The following is a 20,339-nucleotide window of genomic DNA, read 5'->3' as shown; positions in this document are numbered from 1 at the left end:
CTGAGTCACCATTTCTTCTCAAGCTTAGCACCTTATTCATGGCCTTCCTCTATAGCCCAACTCCTCACTGCACGCTTGAAAGGTTCAATTATTTACGATGATATCAAAAATCCAGGCCATCCAATTCATCACCCTCCTCAATTCCCAAGACCTACATCTCCAGCCTATTTCAATTCATACAGGGATGGGCAGCTAAGTGGCGTGGATAGAGGGTTGGGCCTGGAGTCAGGAAGACCGGAGTTCAAACGCTGCCTCAGACACTAAGTGTGTCTGAGGTTTGCCCAGTTTCCTCATCTGTAAAATAAGGATAAAATCAACAACTACCTTCCAGGGTGACTGTGAAACCAAGTGAGGTAATAAAAGCACCTGACACATGAGAAGCACGATATAAATGTCGGGTATTTGCCACATCACATTCAAAATCTTGTGTCATGACCTTGAATCCTTGAAATTCTCCTAACTCAGAAACTCCAATTTTCTGCTAGGTGAGGCAGTGGACAGAGGTAAAATCCTGCCTCAGCCACGGACCAGCTGTGTGACACTGGGTAGGTCCCCTAGCTTCTTGGGTGATAAGAACAGCACCTGCCTCCCAGGGTTCTTGTGAGGATCAAACAAATTAACAAAAGGAAGGTGCTTTGGCAAACCTTAAAGCGTTATATCAGCGACTGGCTAGGTATTTTTCTTCTTCCAAACCAGGTTTTTCAGCCTCAGCAGGAGTCACAGGCCTTCTGGTCGCCTATCTTCTCCAAGCACATGGCCCCGTTCTGGCCTCACTTGCAAAGGATCCTGTGTTTAGGGCAGGGAGGGACCTTAGATATCATACAGACCCACCCCCCAGCTTTATGAGGGTTCCCTCCTGGCTTCCTGTCCACTGGAGCCTCCCTGGGTACTTAACTTATAAACACCTACAGGTCTGCAGGGAAAAATCCCCCATGCAACTGTGTGGCAAAGGATGCACAGGACGGAGAAAACAGGCCCCAAGCCAATCCTGGCAAAAGGCTCATCCCGTGGCTAGCACTGACAAGGGAGCTAGGGAGGCTTTTTTCCCTTCAAACTAAAAAGGAAAGTGTAAACTGATGAGATGTGTCTGAAGGAGAACTTGGGAAAGAAGCCGGCCCCTGCCCATCAACATGGGTGCATCTGGAGCCTGTATGATGGAGCATCATGGAGAGAAGGCAATGGCCAAGCCATAGAACTCCTTGTTTTACTGAAAGGCTTAAAAGATTCTTAAAACTTAGACAGAAGCAAGAAATGAAGCCAATACCGTCCTCTCCTAAAATCATTCAACAGTCAGACACAGAGACAAGGGGGCCACTTACTCTCCCTCCTAAAGTGTCAGAAGGTGCTTTGGGGCAGCTATGATTTGGTGTGCTGAAATCGTCATTTTAATAAATGCCACTGCCTTCTGGGAATGTGCTTCCCAAATGGTCTCCCTCCAGGGAGCAAGCAGGTGAACACTTAGCATTTGTGTAGTAATCTACAGTGACAGACCTGCCAGGTGAGACATCACAAAGAGGGAGAGTTTGCACGCAGCATTCAGAATCTGTCATCAGTCTGATCACCACTGAGATCAGACTGGTATTGGGCAAGTACTTGTACGCTCTGTGCTAGGGAAAAAGACACTACACAATTTACAGCCCCATTTTTTGTTCCGAACCACCCACCAGTCTTTCCTGTAATGGGACACATGCCACAAAGATGACTTTCTCCCTCCCCCTCTCCCTTTTCCCTTCTCTTTCCCTCTCCCTTCTTTCTCCTCTACCTCCCCTCCCCCCTTCTCTCTCTCTCTCTCTCTCTCTCTCTCTCTCTCTCTCTCTCTCTCACACACACACACACACACACACACAAACACTATTTCTCATGTCACAAAAACAATTATTTCTTACTTGTATGATTTTATCTTGTGTTTTCTCCTTTAAATAGGACATAGGTCATCAAGAATAAGAATAAAAGTAACAGAGAAAAAGGCTAATACTCTAATAAAGAAATCACATTAAGGTGTGGAGAGAAAGATAAATCCCTAACGAGCAGGGAGGGAGCCTGGCTCTAGAAGTAATGCGAGCTTGAAGGCTGGAGTAGAGAATTCCAATTTGGAGGCGGCATCAGTAGCTGAGCTTCAGGTAAATGTTATTGTGCTGTGTTCAGTTTTATGAGCATCATTGTTAATTGTTTTAGTCATCACTTACACACTCCCTACTTAGATTAAACAAAACTGCACCCATTTTTTCTCAGCTAAGAGGTATGAAAGCTCACCAAAGACACAATGAGCAATTTTAATCAGCTCAAAACAAAACAGAATTGGAATTTAAGTAACTCCCATCAAGAAATCATTGAAACAAATCTACTGAAGAAAACATCCTCTGTTATGTCTCTCTCAAACATTCCCGCCTTCGTGCCTTTTTCCTCCCTAATCAGTCCTCTTACACCCAAGTATCTCACAGCAGTATGCCTTTTCTCAGGAGATTTGTGACTCTACCACAAAAACCTGTATCTGGGGTTTCTAGAAAGTCAGTCAGTGCTGGCTTTCACATCCACTGCCAGACCAGAAGCAGAACCTTCCCAATCCGATGCCTTCCCTCACTCTCTCTAACTGATCAGAAAGATCTCCTCCCCAGGTTCTATCTCTGAGTTTCAATGAGATTCACAGAACATTCCAAGAACCAGAGAACTGAAAGGAACCTCAAAAGAAATACAAGGCAAACACAGGCGCAGAGATGACAGATCGCCAATAAAGAAGCAGGCGCATCAGCTGCTGGGGAAGTGGGGGTGAGGATGGGGGTGGGAATTCAGGGCCAGTGGGTCTTTCACTATGCCAGGCTACTTCCTCCATGGCATGCAATTTTAGCTGGTCCATCAGAAAAAAACCTCTTTTATGGGACAGACAAAAGAAAGTAGTGACTCACCAAAAAGCAGAGTCCTACCCAGCTGAAGCTCACTCTGCAGAGCAGTCTTTACTGGCACCTGCTCCTCACCTAGCCCTTGCCTGCGGGGGGACACAAGTCCTTCTCAGAGGCCCAATGCCATGACTGCTATCTTAACTTGGGCATGAACTGGATTTAAGTGCGGCAGAGGTACACAACATCATCAGCTTCACTCTCTCTTCCAGTCATCCACTGCCAGCAGCAAGAAAAAAGTCAAGACTGGCGAGGGCTTAGGATGCCGCGGATGGGCCTGCCAGTCCTGGATGTCTGACCTAGCTCTAGGGGAGCTCTGCAAACACCTGCTGCAGCTGCCTCATGGCCCTGAAAAGGGCTTGGCAAGTCCTCACACCAGGGGGACTAATCCTGCTTAACACCCCATACAACCTGCAAGACGGCCAGGACGGAAACAGTAAGGGAAATGTACCAGGATCTGCGATCCAAGTCAGAATCACCAGAAAGAGATGTGTACAGTAACCATCCATAACAGTGTCCTTGTGTCTGTACTAAGCTTAAAACAGTCTGGGACACCCTGTACTTCTAGTCATCGCAGACCTTACTTTATTTACTTCTATATACAGTGGCAATAAGAAACCAGTGCTACACAGAAATTTCCAGGGGAAAATTCAAAAATGTGATGGCTTCAAAATAGCCCTGTTCAATTCATTTATCCCAAGAGCTCCTCCAACAGGAGGCTGCCTTCTCTCTCTCTCTCTGTCTCTTTCTCTCTCTCTCTGTCTCTCTCCTCTCTCTCTCTCTCTGTCTCTTTCTCTCTCTCTGTCTCTCTCTCTCTCTCTGTCTCTCTCCTCTCTCTCTCTCCTTCTCTCTCTCTCTGTCTCAGTCTCTCTCCTTCTCTCTCTCTCTGTCTGTCTCTCTCTCTCTGTCTCGGTCTCTCTCCTCTCTCTCTCTGTCTCGGTCTCTCTCCTCTCTCTCTCTCTCTGTCTGTCTCTGTCTCTTTCTCTCTGTCTCTCTCTCTCTCTCTCTCTCTCACACACACACACACACACACACACACACACACACACACACATACACACAACTCTGCCTTTTTAAGCTTTCCAATCCAAGTCTCATCTCAGCTCCTGAATCTTTAAATCCAGTCACAAATATAGTTTCTAAATGCTAAATTACACATAAATAAAAGTTTCTCATATCACATATCACTATCCCAATTTCTTATTCTAGCCCCAAATGGTCCTGCTCCAATCAGGCTTTCTAATTAGAGCAAAGACAGGTACTCCTTTAGGAAGCCTGAGATATGGCCTGCCCTTGAATTCACCTTTCCCCCTTGAAATAAAGTTGTAAGGGGGAAAAAAGGCTGAATGGACTAGAGAAAAATTCAGCTCCACTTCAGCAACTCTCAATTACTAATTAGTCTAAAACAGTCCTTTAACTTTTCTTTACATGAATCAACCTCCTTGTGCATGCCACTGCATGAAATACATTTTTATATTAGTGTTGGCATCAAATACTATGTGGGCAAGAAAGTGAACCAGTCAGTTTTCACAGCAGAGAAGCTTTGCAAAAGTGAGCTTGGATTTAAGGACCTTATTTCATATCCTGAACAAAATGACATTTTCTTCTCTGAATTCGAATCAGACTGTGACAGGGAAGCTGTGAGCTCCCCAAGTGCTCTCCTGCCACAGTCACAGCATTCCAAGGGGCTGCTCCTTGAGCCAAGAGCCCTTTGAAGCTAATGGGGGGAGACAAAAGATTCACAAAGCTGAAACAGTCCATCCACATCTCGGCCATTTAGTATTAAGGAGCACCAGGAATACTCTCATTTCTCCCTCACTATATTTCAATATAAGGAACATTCTTACTAATAAAAAAGACAAATCACTTGGAAATGGAAACATCAAAAATCTGAATTTAAAATATATGTATATATTAACAATGAAGCTGAGTCTATTTCACTCTATATGTTAATAAAAGTATATTTAATCTTTGAGTATGAAATCAATAATAATGTACTCACTCTCAATTACCTAGAGCAAAGCTTGCGTTCCAGATCTTGCTGATTTTATTAGGCAGATGACGTACAGAATTCTCTGAAACATGATTCACTATCTCATAAGGATAAATTCAACACCTCAAACAGGTACTAAGTGTCTCCTCTGAGTCAAGGGCTACGTATGCTGGGTCTTGGGGGTACAAAGCCAACCAATAAACGGTCTCTGTTCTCAAGGAGGATTCCCCTGCAAGGGTGCAGCTTGGATTAAGTCAAAATAGTGTATACAAATGCAAGTCTACTCAATAAACATTAATTAAGCACCTATTATTTGCCAGGCACTGTGTTAGGCTGTAGGGTGACAAAAATGACAAACTAAGCAATCCTCAATGTGAAGGAGCTGCCCTCTAAATGTTCTACAAAGTCACTTGGGAAAGTGCTAATTCAGACAAGAGAGGAGACTGAGAAATGAGAAAGCAGCCTATTTCAGAAACCCAAGCAGAAGTGTCAGAAAGCTGCAGGGTCTGGCTCCCTCCAGCAAAGGGTGCTATGTGAAGGGTGAGAAGTCTGCATTCCCACCTGCTCAACCACCTCCACAGTCCTGGAGCCAACTGATTGTTGGGAGGGAAGAATGAGCCCCTCCCACTGTCTTCTTGGCCCCTCACTTCTCAGCCGGCCTTTCCTGACTACCAGGACACACTTAAAGAGTAAATACTTCAACACTAACTGCCAAAGGCCAAATTGCTTCCACCTGGCCCTGCCCCCTTATTTCTCATAAAGGGCCTAGATATAACAAGAGCCAAGTATGTATTTCTTCACTGTTTTTTTTTGGTAAAGCCTGCTTTCAAATGAATCACCAATCAGTCATCTAAGGAAAGTAGCCCACTATCTGAGGAACCTGGAACATACGGCTTACCAACGTGGGGAGGAACAAAAATCGTCCCATTTAAAAGAAGGATCAAGGCAACAATCTTAAAGAGACCACTGGGATGAAGCAGAGCATTGGAAGAGAGAGGAGGGAGGCCTTAGAAAGGCTCAGTCATCTCAGAATAATTACTTACAAGGTAATTAGCAGCAATCCAGCAGGCACTGGCCAGGCCCCAGAGTTAGCTCCCATCCTGAACAAACCTGCCAGTTGGCCTCTCTCTGGTAATACCAGTTGGAATTTTAAACAGACATCCTTTATACATACTTTTATGTAATGTTATTTTCTCACCAAATTATTCAAGTACTATGGGGAACCGTCAACAGCAGCCTTCAACATCTGCCAGTACAGCGTTAGGCCGACTTGTATTCACTGTCTAGGGCTTCACCAACACCTGAACCATGTTACAACTGGACATTTCTTTTCACTACAGAAAAGGAAGTGAATAAATATGTTTAAAACAAAATATGAACTCATTAAAGGTAAATGTGCTTCCCATGACGCACAATGAATGCGCTCGCTGTCCTTCCCTGTTCACCAGCTTTTGCTGCTTGGTTTTGGGGAAATGATCACAACACAGACACCCAGACAGATGGAAAGCAGAGGTTAGAAGTCTTCAGAACAGGAATTTTCAGGGGCTACTTTGAATACTCCCCCTCAAAAGAAAATAATCCAATAATCCAAAATCCTTTCCAAAACAGCTGAAAACAGTTCCCACTAAGGATCATTATATGAAATGTTTAAAGTAGTTTTCATCTTTGGAAAGACTTTGACTCCAGTTAAAAAAAAAAAAGTTCTAACAGCGCTGCAGAATCCTCCAAGGAAGTTCTACTGCCCTAATTCCAAGATGGTGTGGAGGTGAATCTGGGCTCCCACACATTCAGTCCAGTAGATACAAGCTCTGGCAGGTCCAGCCCAGACTGCATTGGCCCAACCATGTGTGTATCTGAAGGGAAGCCAAGCAAAGACAGGGCCAGTGCAGCACTAGCAGTAGCCACCAGATGACTGACACAGCAAACCACAAAAACAGTCCAAGGCAGAGATTGTGATCTAAATCTGGGAGACGTACACATACCCATGAAATCATGAACCTCTTCAACGAAGTCAACGAACACTTCTGAAACTAGGTACCAGGCCCCAGGTGTACAAAGACAAAAAAAGAAACCGCCCTAGCCTGGGAGTTTGTAACCCAGAGGGGGAATGATTAGTGAATACAAAATCCAGATAATGTCACAGTGAGGAGAAATCCCAGAAGGCCTCTGATGTGGACTTGAGGATTCCAAGCAGACCAGGGCTGAGAAGGTAAGCATCCCCAGGAAGACCCCAGCACCCACTCCATATGTCCCCAAAAGGGAAACAAAGTTCTTCATTGACAAAGAGCAGGCCAGAAGGTTTTTTTTCTTCAGCCCTGCTGTTTAACTATGTAAAGAACCTCATGAAAATTCATTCATAAAGTAACATAAAACTGGTTCAAAAAGAATGGCAAAAAATCATCATACAATCCCCCTACAAATAATCACTGCAACAAGCATCAGTGGAGTAGAAACATCTTATCTTTAAGCAAAAATGTATTTCCAGCAATATTCTGTGTAAGAAGTTTCCATTAGGGGGTGGCTAGGTGGCACAGTGAATAGAGCACCGGCCCTGGAGTCAGGACAACCTGAGTACAAATGCGGCCTCAGACATTTAACACAAAAACTAGCCGTGTGACCTTGGGCAAGTCACTTAACCCCAACTGCCCTCCAAAAAGCAAAAAAAAAAGTTTCCATTAGAACAAAAGAATTTGGACAGTCTCTTGAGGATCTGGCCTAAACTGTTCAAAAGAAAAAAACCATCCTGAGCTAATCTATATAAGGCCAACAGAAGAAAAACCCGCTTAGCACCAGCAGCTGGGATTTCTCTCTGTTTAAATTAGATAACAAACCCTGATCTAATTTTGTCCCTTCTGAACACTTGCCATAGAGGATGTAATCATTTTAATGCTAGAGTTAATCATTCAAGTGAATCAAAGCCTAAGAACAGTAGCCTGGGCCAGCCACAAAAGCAACAGATAGAAAAAAAAACCAAAAACAGAACTTCCCAAAAACCAGGACTTCCCATAAACCTCCAATATCCCTCCCACCCAAAGGTTTTAAGATACAACTGAAAAAAAAAAGTTTTCTCCTTTCACCAATAATCAAACCAACTTCTAACGAGGCAAACAGGTCATCTGCACCAAAATCTTTCAAGCAACACCCTTGGGTTCTGCACATGAAGTTCAAAGAAATGGCAACAAGAATGGTGACTCTCTCAGAGAAACACCCCAATGACAGCTCTACAGACCTACTCACTTCAGATTCCACCCCGTGAATTGTGCGAGAGAGCGCTGCTTGATTGGTTCAAACATTCACAACATAAGACTTGCTCACCCATGGGTCTAGCCAATCGGCAAAGGGAGGTGGCCTAGGATCACATTAGCTTTTCGAATGAGGTTAAAATAGGAATAAAATGTCCATGCCCACCAAACTATTTATAGCAGTGCCTTTTGTAGTAGCAAAAGAACCGGAAAACTCCAAATGGGGAACAGATGAACAGGCTGTGGTACCGGAATGTCCTGGAACGTCACTGAACTCTAAGAAAGGATGAAGATACTCAGGACAGAGAAGCATGAGAAGATTCACACGAGCTGATGCAGTGAAGTCACCACCAGCTGGAGAATAACACACACAACGGCTCTTGTCGGTCAGTCCCATCCTACACCTCAAGACCCTGACTGTGGTTTTCTTGGCAAAGACACTGGAACAGTTTGCCATTTCCTACTCCAATGAGGAAACTGAGGCAAACAGGGTAAAGTGATTTGCTCAGGGGTAGTAAACATCTAAGACCACACTTGAACGTGATCATAAAGCTGAGTCTTCCCAAGTCTAGGTCAGGCACTCTATCCACTGTACCATCTACATAACGGCCACAACAATGAAAATAGAAAGAACCGCCACAAAACAAGAAAACAGAATGCAGTAAAATCCTAATGACCAGGCTAAGAGGTAAGAAGTCAAAGTCACTTTGTGGTTCTTCGCAGAGTTGGGGGACTACATGTATAAAACACTGCTTTTAATGTCAGATTTTTTTTTTTTTTTGCTATTTGGAAGGGGGAAGGCAGGGCAATTGGGATTAAGTGACTTGACCAAGGTCACAGGCTAGTGGGTGTTAAGCGTCTGAGGCAGAATTTGAACTCAGATCCTCCTGACTCCAGGGCCGGTCCTCTATTCACTGCGCCACCTAGCCGCTCCTTAATGTCAGATTTTTACCTAGTTAGTTAGTTTGGCTCATGCTTTTTTACTTCCTTTTTTTATGCATTATCAAAAATGGTCTTCTGCAAGGGGATAGAGGAAGGGATACCCTGGGAAAGGCAGGCAATATAAAAATAAGAGATACCAATAAGGTGTTTTTTTTTTTTAATTAAATCTTCTATAAAAAATGCTTGCTTTGAATTAGGATGAATCAATGAATGAATTTCATGTCACATCCAACTGGAAAAAAATAATCACAAAAACAGATACAAATGCAAAACAATGAGATATGACTGACACACATTATTCTGAAAGAATCCTTTCTTCCTATATATTCATGTGAAGAGGGAATATATTTTGATATTTTAAAATATGGTTGCCTCCAAGTAATGAAATGTCCATTTTAAGGACAAAGCAAACATAAACATGCAATTAGATAAGATCTGATATGAAGTATTAACATACAAACTATCCAGTGAGCTACTCTCAGCTATAACTGCCTATTTCCTTGAAAGAAAAAAAAAACCCACAGTATGTCTCCCTCTTCCCCTCCCTGTAAAAAATCCCACTCAAAATAGAATGGGATCCAGGGTACTGGGCTCCTTACTAGCCTGTCCCTTCAGACTGGGGCTTCTCAAGCTTCCTTAAATCAGGGATCCCTCTCACATTCTGGTGAAACCTACAAACCCCCTCTAGGAATACTGGTTGAATTGTTTAATTTATAATTGAAGGAAATGGTAAATCTCAGTTAAAGGATGGGGAAAATTAAGTTGTCATTTCTCCCCTCCAAGTTCACAGCCCCCCATATCTGTCCATGGACCCCAGATTGAGATAAAACACATTTCTTATGTTTGGTTTGTTTTTTCACCATGCCAAAAACAGACAGAATGAAATCCTGAAGTCCCCAAGAAATGTTGTAATGGCAAAAGTGTCAGACCCTCAGCTGCACTGTTACCAAACCAGGTGAAAAGGTAATTGGGAAATAGTTAACAGAATAAATACAAGTCCAACAGAACATAGGTAATGTGAGAGTGTGAGAGGTTTTCTCCATCCTGCAGGTGCAGGAAGGGATGCTTGTGGCCAGCCTAATGGCCCTGTTTGATCTGGGTGTAACACTGCTACTACAGGACATCTACAAAGCTTTTGCAAGTTTATTTTTTTTTTTGGAAGGGGGGAGGGCAGGGCAATTGGTATTAAGTGACTTGCCCAAGGTCACACGGCTAGTAAGGGTTAAGTGTCTGAGGCTGAATTTGAACTCAGGTCCTCCTGATTCCAGGGCCGGTGCTCTATTCACTGCACCACCCAGCCTCCCCCAAATTTAGAAAGTTTAGAAAGATGTGCCAGAATCCTATAATGTTAAAATCATGCAAATTTCACCTTGGGTTTTATGTAAAGGTGTCGTCTGCAGGGACACGGAGAAATCACACGTCCTCCACAGACGAGATCAGTCCAAGACTTCCGGACACTGCAAGAAATGCAAATGGCGGGGCGGCTAGGTGGCGCAGTGAGCTAAGCGCCAGCCCCAGAGTCAGGAGGATCTGGCTTCAGATCCAGCCTCAGACACTTAACACACATACAAAAAAAAACCTAGCCTGTAACCTTGGGCAAGTTACTGAACCCCAACTGCCCTCCAAAAGGCAAAAAAAAAAAAATGCAAATGGCCAGGGCTCTTCCCTTTGAAGGACTATTTTCAGAACAGGCCCATCTCCCTCATGGGCCAAATATGACGATTTTCCACTTCTGAAAACTGAGAAAAGGAGCCGAGCGCTTTGTGCAGAGCCAAGGACTGTGGCTGCGGGTATAGCTTTCAGAGACTCCTACGTTTAACTCAATCATTTTCATATTAAAACCTGTCATGTAAAAGCCCTCACAGTCACAGGACAAGAAATCAAATAAATCACAATTTTAAATTAAAATGACTCAGTGGAAAGAATCAGAGCACATATATTATTACTACTGGGAGGATTTCTTCTCAGTAACTCTGGGCAGGTTGCTTCACCTCTCTGGGCCTCAGTTTCCTCATCTGAAATATGAAAAGGTGGGCCTCAAATGGCCTCTTTGACCCTTCCAACTCTACCTGTGATCCTAGGAGGGACAGAAACCAGCACTGCTATGAGGCCTCATAGCTGGGAAACCAGAAGCTACAAGAGTCAGTGACTGTTGCTTCTGGCTGGGGGAGCCTGTCCCGATGTTGTGGAAAGATCACCAGATGAGGAGGAGTCACCAGATCCTGATAAGATTCCCAACTCTGTCACTGATTAGCAGTGTAACCCGAGACCAATAAGGCGACTCATCTGGGAAAGGAAAAAGAACTGCAACTCAGTGAAGCACAGGAAAGAGCCCCAGGCCTGTGGTGTGGAAGACATGTAGGTGACCATGGGCAAGACACTTAAACCTGTCTGCCTCGGTTTCACCATCAGTAAAATGGAGAAAAGCACAGCACCTCCCTCCCAGGTCTGCTGTGAGAATAAAATGACACAGCTTCAAAGTGCCTGGCACACAGCGGGCACTATCGGAGTGTCCCTGATCATTACACTTCATTTACTCACTCTCTGGGAGAAGAGTACATCATGAGGAGCTCTGTTTTGAGTTGACCTGTGAGATCCCTTTCTCCCAGTAAGGATCTCTTCGAGAGAAGCCTGAGGCAGGGAGGAGGAAGAATCGGGCCGCTCTTGAAGGCTCTGCTAGGCCATCTCCTGAGGCCCCCCTGCCACTGGGGACAGCACAATGGACACTGGCCCCAGCCGTGCCTCTCGGCCATGGCGTGGAAGCTATGACGCTCCCAAAGGTCGCTCACAGACTTCTCTTTCAGGGCCAACGTCTGCCTCTGTAAACAGGGTAGAGAAAGATGTGTCTGTTTTCCAGGTTGGCAGCTTGTGGTTGTCTTCTAACTTAGGCTAGCGGCACAACTAAGTTTATGCCAAGATACAGCAAGGATGCTGAGGCGGGAGATTCATGTTCAATCTGAACTGCATTTTTCCCTAAAGTACAGTTTGCACATCTTTAAGATGAGAGCAATTGTTGGTAAGTATCATAAACAAATGAGCTACCAGGAGGCTGCAAGCTCAGTTAGTTAAGGAGTGATGCTAGTAAAAAAAAAAAAAATGAATTTGTTCACAGGCTTTAAAAAAAGGTTGTGTCCAGAATCAGGGACAGCTGGGTGGTGCAGTGGATACAGCACCAGGCCTAGAGTCAGGAAGACTCATCTTCCCAAGTTCAGGTCTAGCCTCAGACACTGAGCAGCTGTGGGATTCTGGGCAAGTCACTTCACCCCGCTTGCCTCCATTTCCTCATTTGGAAAATGAGCTGGTGACAAACCACTCCAGTATCTCTGCCAAGAAAACCCAGAAAGGGGTCACAAAGAATCAGACATGACTGAAATGGCTGAATGACAATCTGCTGATTGTGACACTAAGTTGTCTTGGTCAGGTTTCATCGGGAGTACTGTGTTCTGAGTGGGCATCACATTTTAAGAACAATGACAAACTGGAGGGCCAACTTGAGACCATGCCCAACGAGGATCTTCAGAAAGAACGCCAGAGATTTAGCCCAGAAAAGAAAAAGGGAAGGAAGGGTGAGGGAATGAGCCTGGATGTAACAGTATCTGAAGAGCTGTTGCTCAGAAGAAAGATCGCTCAGATCCGTGCTCGCCCTGAGAACAGAATTAAAAGCAATGAATAGAAGAGGCTGGAGGTCAAAAGAATCTCCACCATCCCAAAAGAGAACGCACTTGGCCCTACCCATCCCTCCAGGTAGCAGCTTCTACTTTCCCTCCCTCTCACAGCTAAAATCCTAGAAAAAGCTGTCTAGGCAAAGCAGCACCTCAGCCCAGGCTAGCTAGCCCGTCTACGGCAGGAAGGAGACAGAGAGACAACACGTGCACACACACATACAGTAACAAAAATGGGAGGAACGCAGCAATGGGTTAGCGATGGGGTTGGAGCTGTGCTCTGGAGGAAGCACATTCTAGGAGGAAGGGACAATCTGTGCAGGCAGAAATGGAGGCGGGATGGGAACCAGAGCCAAAGCTGATCCGGCTGGAGTGCGCCAAGGGGGCAGCACACAGCAGGCCGCTCACCGCCGCCCACTTTCTTCTCTTTGGGCCTTGGTTCACTCCCGTGATCCCTCCTTTCTGACCTCTCTACAGCCTCTGACACTGCTGACCACTCCCTTCTCAATCCATTCTCTCCCCTCAGTTTTCGTCCCTGTCTTTGCTAGTAGGCCATTCCTCCCAGCTCCTCTGCAGCAAGCATGAGCTCCCCCTCCAAAAGGGTGCACACCAAGGCTTTCTCCCAGGCCATCTCCTCTCCAATGACACTGTCCTCTCTCTCTCTTTCTTATTCACCATGACTGCAATGCATATGACCTTCAAACCGACATCCACTCCTCTCCCCTCTCTCCTTGGCTACAGGCACACCACTCCCCACCTACCAGCTAGCCTTCACCTAAATGGCCAATGGGCCTCCCACCTCAACATGTCCTAGACAAACCCTCTTCCTAATTCCCCTATTTTTGTGAAGAGCAATGCTGGTCTTCCAATGGCAGGCCGGCGAGGAGTCACTCCTGACTCTGATCTTTCTTGCCCCTCCCTACCCACGTCTGGCTGACCTTTTTACTGTCTCTTACCTCCGTCCTGCTTTTCTCCATCAGCCCCCCAAAGTCCCCCAGTCTAGACACCCATTATCTCTCTCATCTGGGTTACTACTGCAATACCTCCCTAACTGCCTGCCCTGCATCCATCAGGCAGCTGACAAGGTGACACAAGCAAAGGCTAGGACTGACCTATCACCTCCCAGCTTGAGTGACTCCCTCCTGGTTCTAGGACAATACAAACTCCTGTCTGTCATTAAAAGCCCCTCCCTATCTGGCTCCAGCCTAGCTTTCTTTGCTGAGCACAAAGTACTGGGCCTCACCCACCCTGGTGCCTGCCATCCCGGCCTCTCTGCTGCTCCTTCTATAAGGAGATGCTGTCCCCCATGCCTCAAATGCTCTCCCTCTTCCAGATCCCTTCAAACCTCAACTCAGCTTCAAGCCTCCCTCTCCTTCCCATTATACCCCAGGCCAATCTCACTCTCTCTTTGATATACATGCTGGATGTACGACAGACAAGGCCTATTACTTGGTAGACTCCAAGTACCCCTCGGTCCAACCATTCTGGAAAGGAGCGTGGAATTCTGCTTATAAAAGGGAAAAAAATATTCATGCCCTTTGACCAGTGATCCCACTGGTAGACATATACTCCAAGAAAGTAAAAATTAAACCAATTAATAGACACCAAACTATTCATCACAGCCCTTTTTTGTAGTAGCGGAGAGGAAGCAACGAAGCATATGGGCATCAAGTGGGGCACAGCTAAACACTACAGCAAACAAATGCAGTGGGCAAGAATGTGTTCAAAAGAACACCACCAAATATGAGGGTTCATATGAGATGATGGAGGAGTACACGAGACAAGCAGGCAAAATGGAAAAAACACCCAAAGAGGAACTTGTGCGCAAGCCCAGGAGACGCACCTTGGTCGCGGCCCTGGAGAGTGTTACAGGCGCCAGTGCCCTCAGCTCACGTGCTGCTGGGCTGAACTGCCCTGCTTTCCCACCCTCTTTTTTTACTGTGATGGAATCGGAAGAATTGTGTGAGCCACATATCTTGTGACTCGATTCTGAATTTAGCTCAGTTCCCTTTCTAGCCAATTATGGCTCTGGCCCAATTTCTGTCTTGTAAGAAAACTTTACTGCACTGTTTGAACTTAGCCCTGCATGGCTGGGAAGCCGGACCATCTCTACCTGCGGCTTAGAGGCCCTCACCTCAAGACCAGAAGCTCAGCTGAATCTGCAGAGTGACGCAAGTTTCCTCACAATCACACATCTCGAGCCATCCACATGTCTTATCTGAAAACTGGCCCAATACTGCCCCGTCAGGTACTGATCCTTGTTCTTTAGACTGAATGCAGACTCTTGGGAGAGTGGGCCCCCTCTTCTTCTGATTTCAGGGAACTACACCTGTTTGCTGCCCCTCTCCCAACTTGGAAAGCCCTCAATCTTTCCTCCAATTAGAAATCAGATTACCTAATCTTGCATCCTGGCTTATATCCTGTTCATTGTTTCCTTAAGGCAAAAAAAATCTGTTTCTACCTGCATTCAGGGTCCAGTGCCAAGCTGAGGACACCTGGTCCCGGGATCTGTTATGCAACTGGCATGCACTGCTGAATAAATGGACAGGCTCGGAAGCTTGAACCTCAGTCTGAATTCCCAGTCATTTCAGATTTCACCCATCACTATTGTTACAAGGAATAAATAGTTCAATAGAGAAGAGATAATGAAAAATATATTCAGAAATTAAAGTGATATAAAAAGAAAAGTTAGTAAAAAAAAAAAAAAAGCCCTTTAAAATGTATTAGAAGACTGCCCTTTAAAAGCAGACAGGGATTGTCTCACTTTTCTATGTGTATCCCTCATGGCCGGCACAGTGCCTGACATATGTACATGATAAACACTTGCAGAATGATTTAATAAAGAGCAGAGGGGGGGAAAAAGAGGTTGAGGAAAAGAGAGAAGAAACTGCCCAAGATCAGTGGGACATTAGTGGCAATGACTCAACCAAGGAGAAAAAGACAGAGGAGTAATAATGGCAGAAGTCGGAGTGCCCAGGGAGCAGAAAAGAGAAGAAACATCCAGGAGGGGACAGTGGTGACAGTGTCACAAACCACAGAGATCAAATTAAGAAAACACCGTTCATCCAATTTAAAAATGACAAGATCAATGGTAAGCCAGGAGGGGACAGTTTGGCTGAGTAGTGAAGTCCAGAAGTCAGCAGGGGGTGAGGAAAAGTCAGTTAAATAGTTTTTTTTCCCAAGAGTTGGCTTTGAAATAGAGGGAAAAAAATATCAGCTAGAACAGAAGCAAGAGGAAACAGAAGTGACAAGTGAAGGTTTCTTAAAGATAGGAATTAGAATGTTCTTAAGCAAAGGAAGGAGAGAATGAAGATGAGAAGAAAGAAGCAACAGAAAGGACAGGCTCCTGAAGGAAACAGCAGCTGACTGCCATCTCATTTAAGGGCAAAAATGCTGTTGGCCCTGGCTAAAAAGGGCCTCGTCTTCCTGTAAGACTGGTGCAAAAGAGGCGAGAATGGGGGGGGGGGATGGAAAGGGGCATATGGTACAGAAAACAAAAGTGGGTCTGTCGATCAATCAATGCTTATTAGGCACCTAGCAGGGGCCAAGCCCCCCCACCCCCACCCCAGTCTCAAATGCCACACCTCATCGCTTCCTGGCTCCTCCAGAACCATGCCCTGCTTTACTCACCAACTTCTCCAACAGGGATGGTGAGGAGCTTTAAAGTTCCTGTCTCTATTTTGCAAGGAGAAATCTCTATATGACTGACCCAGGATCATCCAGTCAAGAAGGGTGAGAGGCAGAACTCACACTCAGCCCTCCCTGACTGCAAGTCAAGCTGTATCCACTAGAGCCCCAGCTGCTCCCCATGATGCTGATACTGTGGCACTCAGCCACATGCCCATTCTGGATTCATAAGGTACATAAAATGCTGAGTCCCTTGCCAACTAAGAACGTGTTCATTCTGATTTTTCCAAAAATCTCTTGCTTTTAAGAAGTCTAATCACAAGAGAGAAGTGACTGATTCCATCAGCTCCAAGTTAAGAGTTTCGTCCAGGGTCACACAGCTAACGTCAGAAGCAGCCTTTGAATTCAAGTCTTCCTGATTCCAAACCCAGCAATGTATCCACTAAGACAGGCTACAATGAGGCATTACAACAACCAAGCTATGTGGCAAACCATTTATCTTGAGCAATAGTGGGCATAAGTGAGTACAACCAAAGACTTGGCCAAGGTGGTGTAATGGGATGTGAGTGACTACATATGCTCAAGCTTTATATGAATGAGATTTTAACAGAAAACATAAAATCTTATCTTTAAATACTCTTATTATCCACCCTAAATAAAGGATATAGCACTAACATAAAATTACAATGTTTGGTTTCTCAGAAGTAACTAAATGCATTAAAGGATAGCAAGAATTCACTGCTTAATCACTATCAAAACTACATAAGAGGACGTTTACCTAGATCCATCCTAAGTAAGATGGCCCATCCCAAGGAGAACCACCTACGTTGTTCCCCTCGCACCACATGTCCATCTCAGAGGCAAAGAAGAGAACAGCCAAGAGCCCCGTAAATTCATCCTACTGCCAAACCTTTCCTTTACAGACAAGGAGACCAAAGTTCATGAGATGATGTTAGGGGCCCATGTTCATGCAGCCTGACACATGCACTGGGTTAGAATCCATTTGTGCCCTGAGGTGCAGCTGTAACTTTTCCTGCCCCTCTAGATGGTCATGTCATTATTCAATATTGAAGGCCCTGAAACACTGACCCAAATATGCCAGATTAAGTACAAAAGGAAAGACAGTAGCTTACACTTTTGCATTTCTAGTCTCCAAGCCCAATTTCCCTCAAGGATCCCCTACAGTCTTTCATCCCCAGGAAGAGAAAAGAGATGTCCCAGCTGAGATGACTACAAAATGCACATTTCTGTTAAGTAAATACTCATTTTCAGATTATCTTTCATGAGGAAACTAGAGATACCTTCTCACAAGGAAAAAAAAATTCCACAATCAAGTTCAAGCTGGTTTGCAGAAGTGAAGCTAATGCAGCACAGGCACCGTCCCCAAGGAAGGCTCCTCTCTCCATGATCAGCACCATGTCCTGCACCCCATCCTCCCCGCACACGTGCATTCTGTGAGCACATACCTCCTCCTCCTCTGATATGTTCTGTAGCATTTACTATGTGCGCAGCACAAGGGGAAACACTCTACAGATATTATCTCATTTGATCTTCACACCAGAATTAAGAGGGCTTAGAGAAGACTTCCAGGAAAAGGCAGGCTTTTCCTTGGGACTTAAAGGAAGCCAGGAAGGTCAGGAGGTGGGATGGAGGGAGAGGATTCCAGGGATGAGAGTCAGAGGGAATGGACTCCCAGAGCTGATGGAGGGCCTTGTGCTTGGAGCAGCCAGGAGGCCAGTGTCACCGGACCAGAGTACCGGAGGGAAGGGGGCTGGGCCATAAAGGGCTCTGAATGGCAACCACTGGAGCGAATGGAGTATGGGAGTGAGACGGCTGGCCCTGGGTTTGGGGACATCCCTGTGGTGGCTGAGTGGAGGGTGCATTGCGGCATAGCTAGCTACGGTGATGGGGGAGGAGGGGGGGAGGGCCAGGAAAGAGGGGGGTGCGCTCCAGAGACGGGCAGGCCTTGACAAATGGCCAGGGTCAGGCGGCTAATGAGCATCCGAGGTTAGATCTGGGCGCAGACCTTCCTGGACTAGCCGCTGAACCAGAGCACCTGCACGTCTGCTCCCCACGCACTCAGTCACACCCATGAGGCCTTTTTCTAGCCATTCTGTGATGGCCATCACCACGGGAACATCGCGTGTCCTGAGACCAGTCACGAAGCTTTAGGATCTCCCTCCTGCACCCTCTGGCCCGGTCACGCACGTACCTGCGGCAGCGCCGTGCTGAGCTGCCTCTGCAGCGAGTCTCGCTCGTGGCCCACCTCGTGCAGCTTCCCCTGGCTCAGGGCCAGCGCCTCCTGGGTCTCTCGGAGCGTGTCCAGCAGGCGGTCTCTCTCTTCCAGCATGGAGACCATCAGCTGCTCAAAGTGGGAGTCGGCGTCTGGCTGCAGGGGAGACCCCGCGCCTGGGCCCGCCCCGGGGGCGCCCTCCGCCTCACTGATGGTCGGCATCACCTCGCACATCATCTGCAACAGAAGCCGGGTCACGGCTGGTCACCCACCCGCGTCAAGAAGGGGCCGAGGCCAGAGTCGGGCGTGGGGGGCTCCCTCACCACTCCTGGTCTCAGAAGCCCACCAAACTGCCCTGGCATTGGGAGGCGGCGCGGCGGGGGCAGGAGGTCCTGAGCTCAAACCCACCACCCAAAGGCCGGCCGTGCGACCTTGGGCAAGTCACGAGAACGGACGGGGCCCAGCGCGGCGGGCCTCCTCAGCTTCCCCCGAAGGACGCGAGGCTCCGTGCCGAGCCGGGTCCGGGGCGCCCCCTCCCCGCCGCCGCCGCCGCCGCCGCCCGTCACTCACCTTGGCTCAGGGCCCGAGCCGGCGCCGGCGCCCAGGCGGAGCCCCCCCCGAGGGGAGCCGAGGCCGCACGGGCTGAGGAGGAGGAGGAGGCTCGCGGCCAGGTCGGGGCCCGGGCCCGCTGCCCCGACCCCCGAGGCAGGCCGGCCCGCCCGCCCGCCTGTCCCCCTGCCCGCCTGCCCGCCTGCCCGCCGCGGCCGGACCCAGGAGCGGCGACGAGGAGGCGGCGGCGGCGGCGGCGGCTGAGGAGGAGGAGCGGCGGGAGCGGGCCGGGCCGGGCCGGGACGCGCGTCATCCGCGTCATCCGCGCGTCATCCGCGGCGGCGGCGGCGACGTCCTGGCGTCAGCGCCTCTGCGTCAGCGCGCGCCCGTCCGCGGCTGCGTGCCGACGTGGGTTTGCGTGCGCGCGCCGACGTGCGCGCCTCTCCTCGGCTCCCCGGGAGATCAAAAGGAGGAGCTCGAAGCTCCCGAGGATGTACGCATGCGCGGAGCGACCCGGGTGTACTCTGGGCCTGCAGAGGAAGGAAGATTCACGTCCACGATCCTCTAACCGGCCCCAAGGGATGCCGGGATAGGAGATGTGCGCGTGCGCCAAACGACTCACGCTTGCTTAGGGAAAGGAGAAGAGGGAGAAGGAGGTTCTGGGACACCCGGACTATAACGCCTGCGCGGAACGACTGCTGCCGGTTCTGCCCAGGGGAACCGAGATTCCTGGGGCGTCTGCTGATGTGCGCGTGCGCCAACAAGCCCACGGCCGCTCTCGGGGGAGGGGGAAAGAGCCAGATGGAGACCGGGAAGAGTGAAAGAGGCAAAGAAAGAATTTGAGAGAATAAGAAAAAGAAATATGGAGAAAATGAGAGCGAGAGAAGGAAAGGGATAGAAAAAGAGAAGGAAGAGAGACGCAAAGCGGGAGACAAGGAGAGGGAGAAAGGCAGAAAAGAGGAAGAAAGAGGAAAAAGGACCAAAGGAGGGAGGAGGAGGAGGAGGAGGGCGGGGGGAGGGAAGGAGCCCGAGGGGAAGGAAGGAAAGAGAGGGGGAGAAGGGAGGAAGAGGAGAAGGAAGGAAAGACAGGGAGAAGGGAGTAAGGAAAGAGACGGGGAGAAGAGAGGAAGGAAAGAGACGGGGAGAAGGGAGGAAAGAGACGGGGAGAAGGGAGGAAGGAAAGAGACGGGGAGAAGG

The 20,339-nt window shown here is 47.5% G+C and overlaps 1 protein-coding gene across 3 annotated transcripts in view; it reads right to left on the bottom strand.

The window, feature by feature from the left end:
• The window catches only part of PPFIA1 (PTPRF interacting protein alpha 1), a 92,851-nt gene extending 73,585 nt beyond the window's left edge, over positions 1 to 19,266 (bottom strand). For 2 of the 3 annotated variants that reach the window (XM_069066544.1, XM_069066545.1), the window contains exons 1-2: positions 19,164 to 19,265; positions 18,573 to 18,830 (exon numbers count right to left, since the gene is read on the bottom strand). In XM_069066544.1, coding sequence (XP_068922645.1) covers positions 18,573 to 18,830 — 258 coding nt within the window. In that variant the 5' untranslated portion in view covers positions 19,164 to 19,265. Of the gene's footprint in view, positions 1 to 18,572; positions 18,831 to 19,163 lie in introns of all 3 variants that reach the window. The other variant, XM_069066546.1, reaches the window with a different exon arrangement.
• Between the last annotated feature and the right edge of the window lie 1,073 nt (positions 19,267 to 20,339).

This window comes from Petaurus breviceps, unplaced genomic scaffold (assembly GCF_028583685.1).
Source record: "Petaurus breviceps papuanus isolate PSGF00001 unplaced genomic scaffold, PetGlider_PUasm1.0 90721, whole genome shotgun sequence".
Taxonomy (NCBI): domain Eukaryota; kingdom Metazoa; phylum Chordata; class Mammalia; order Diprotodontia; family Petauridae; genus Petaurus; species Petaurus breviceps.
This window is presented reverse-complemented; position numbering and strand designations above follow the sequence as displayed.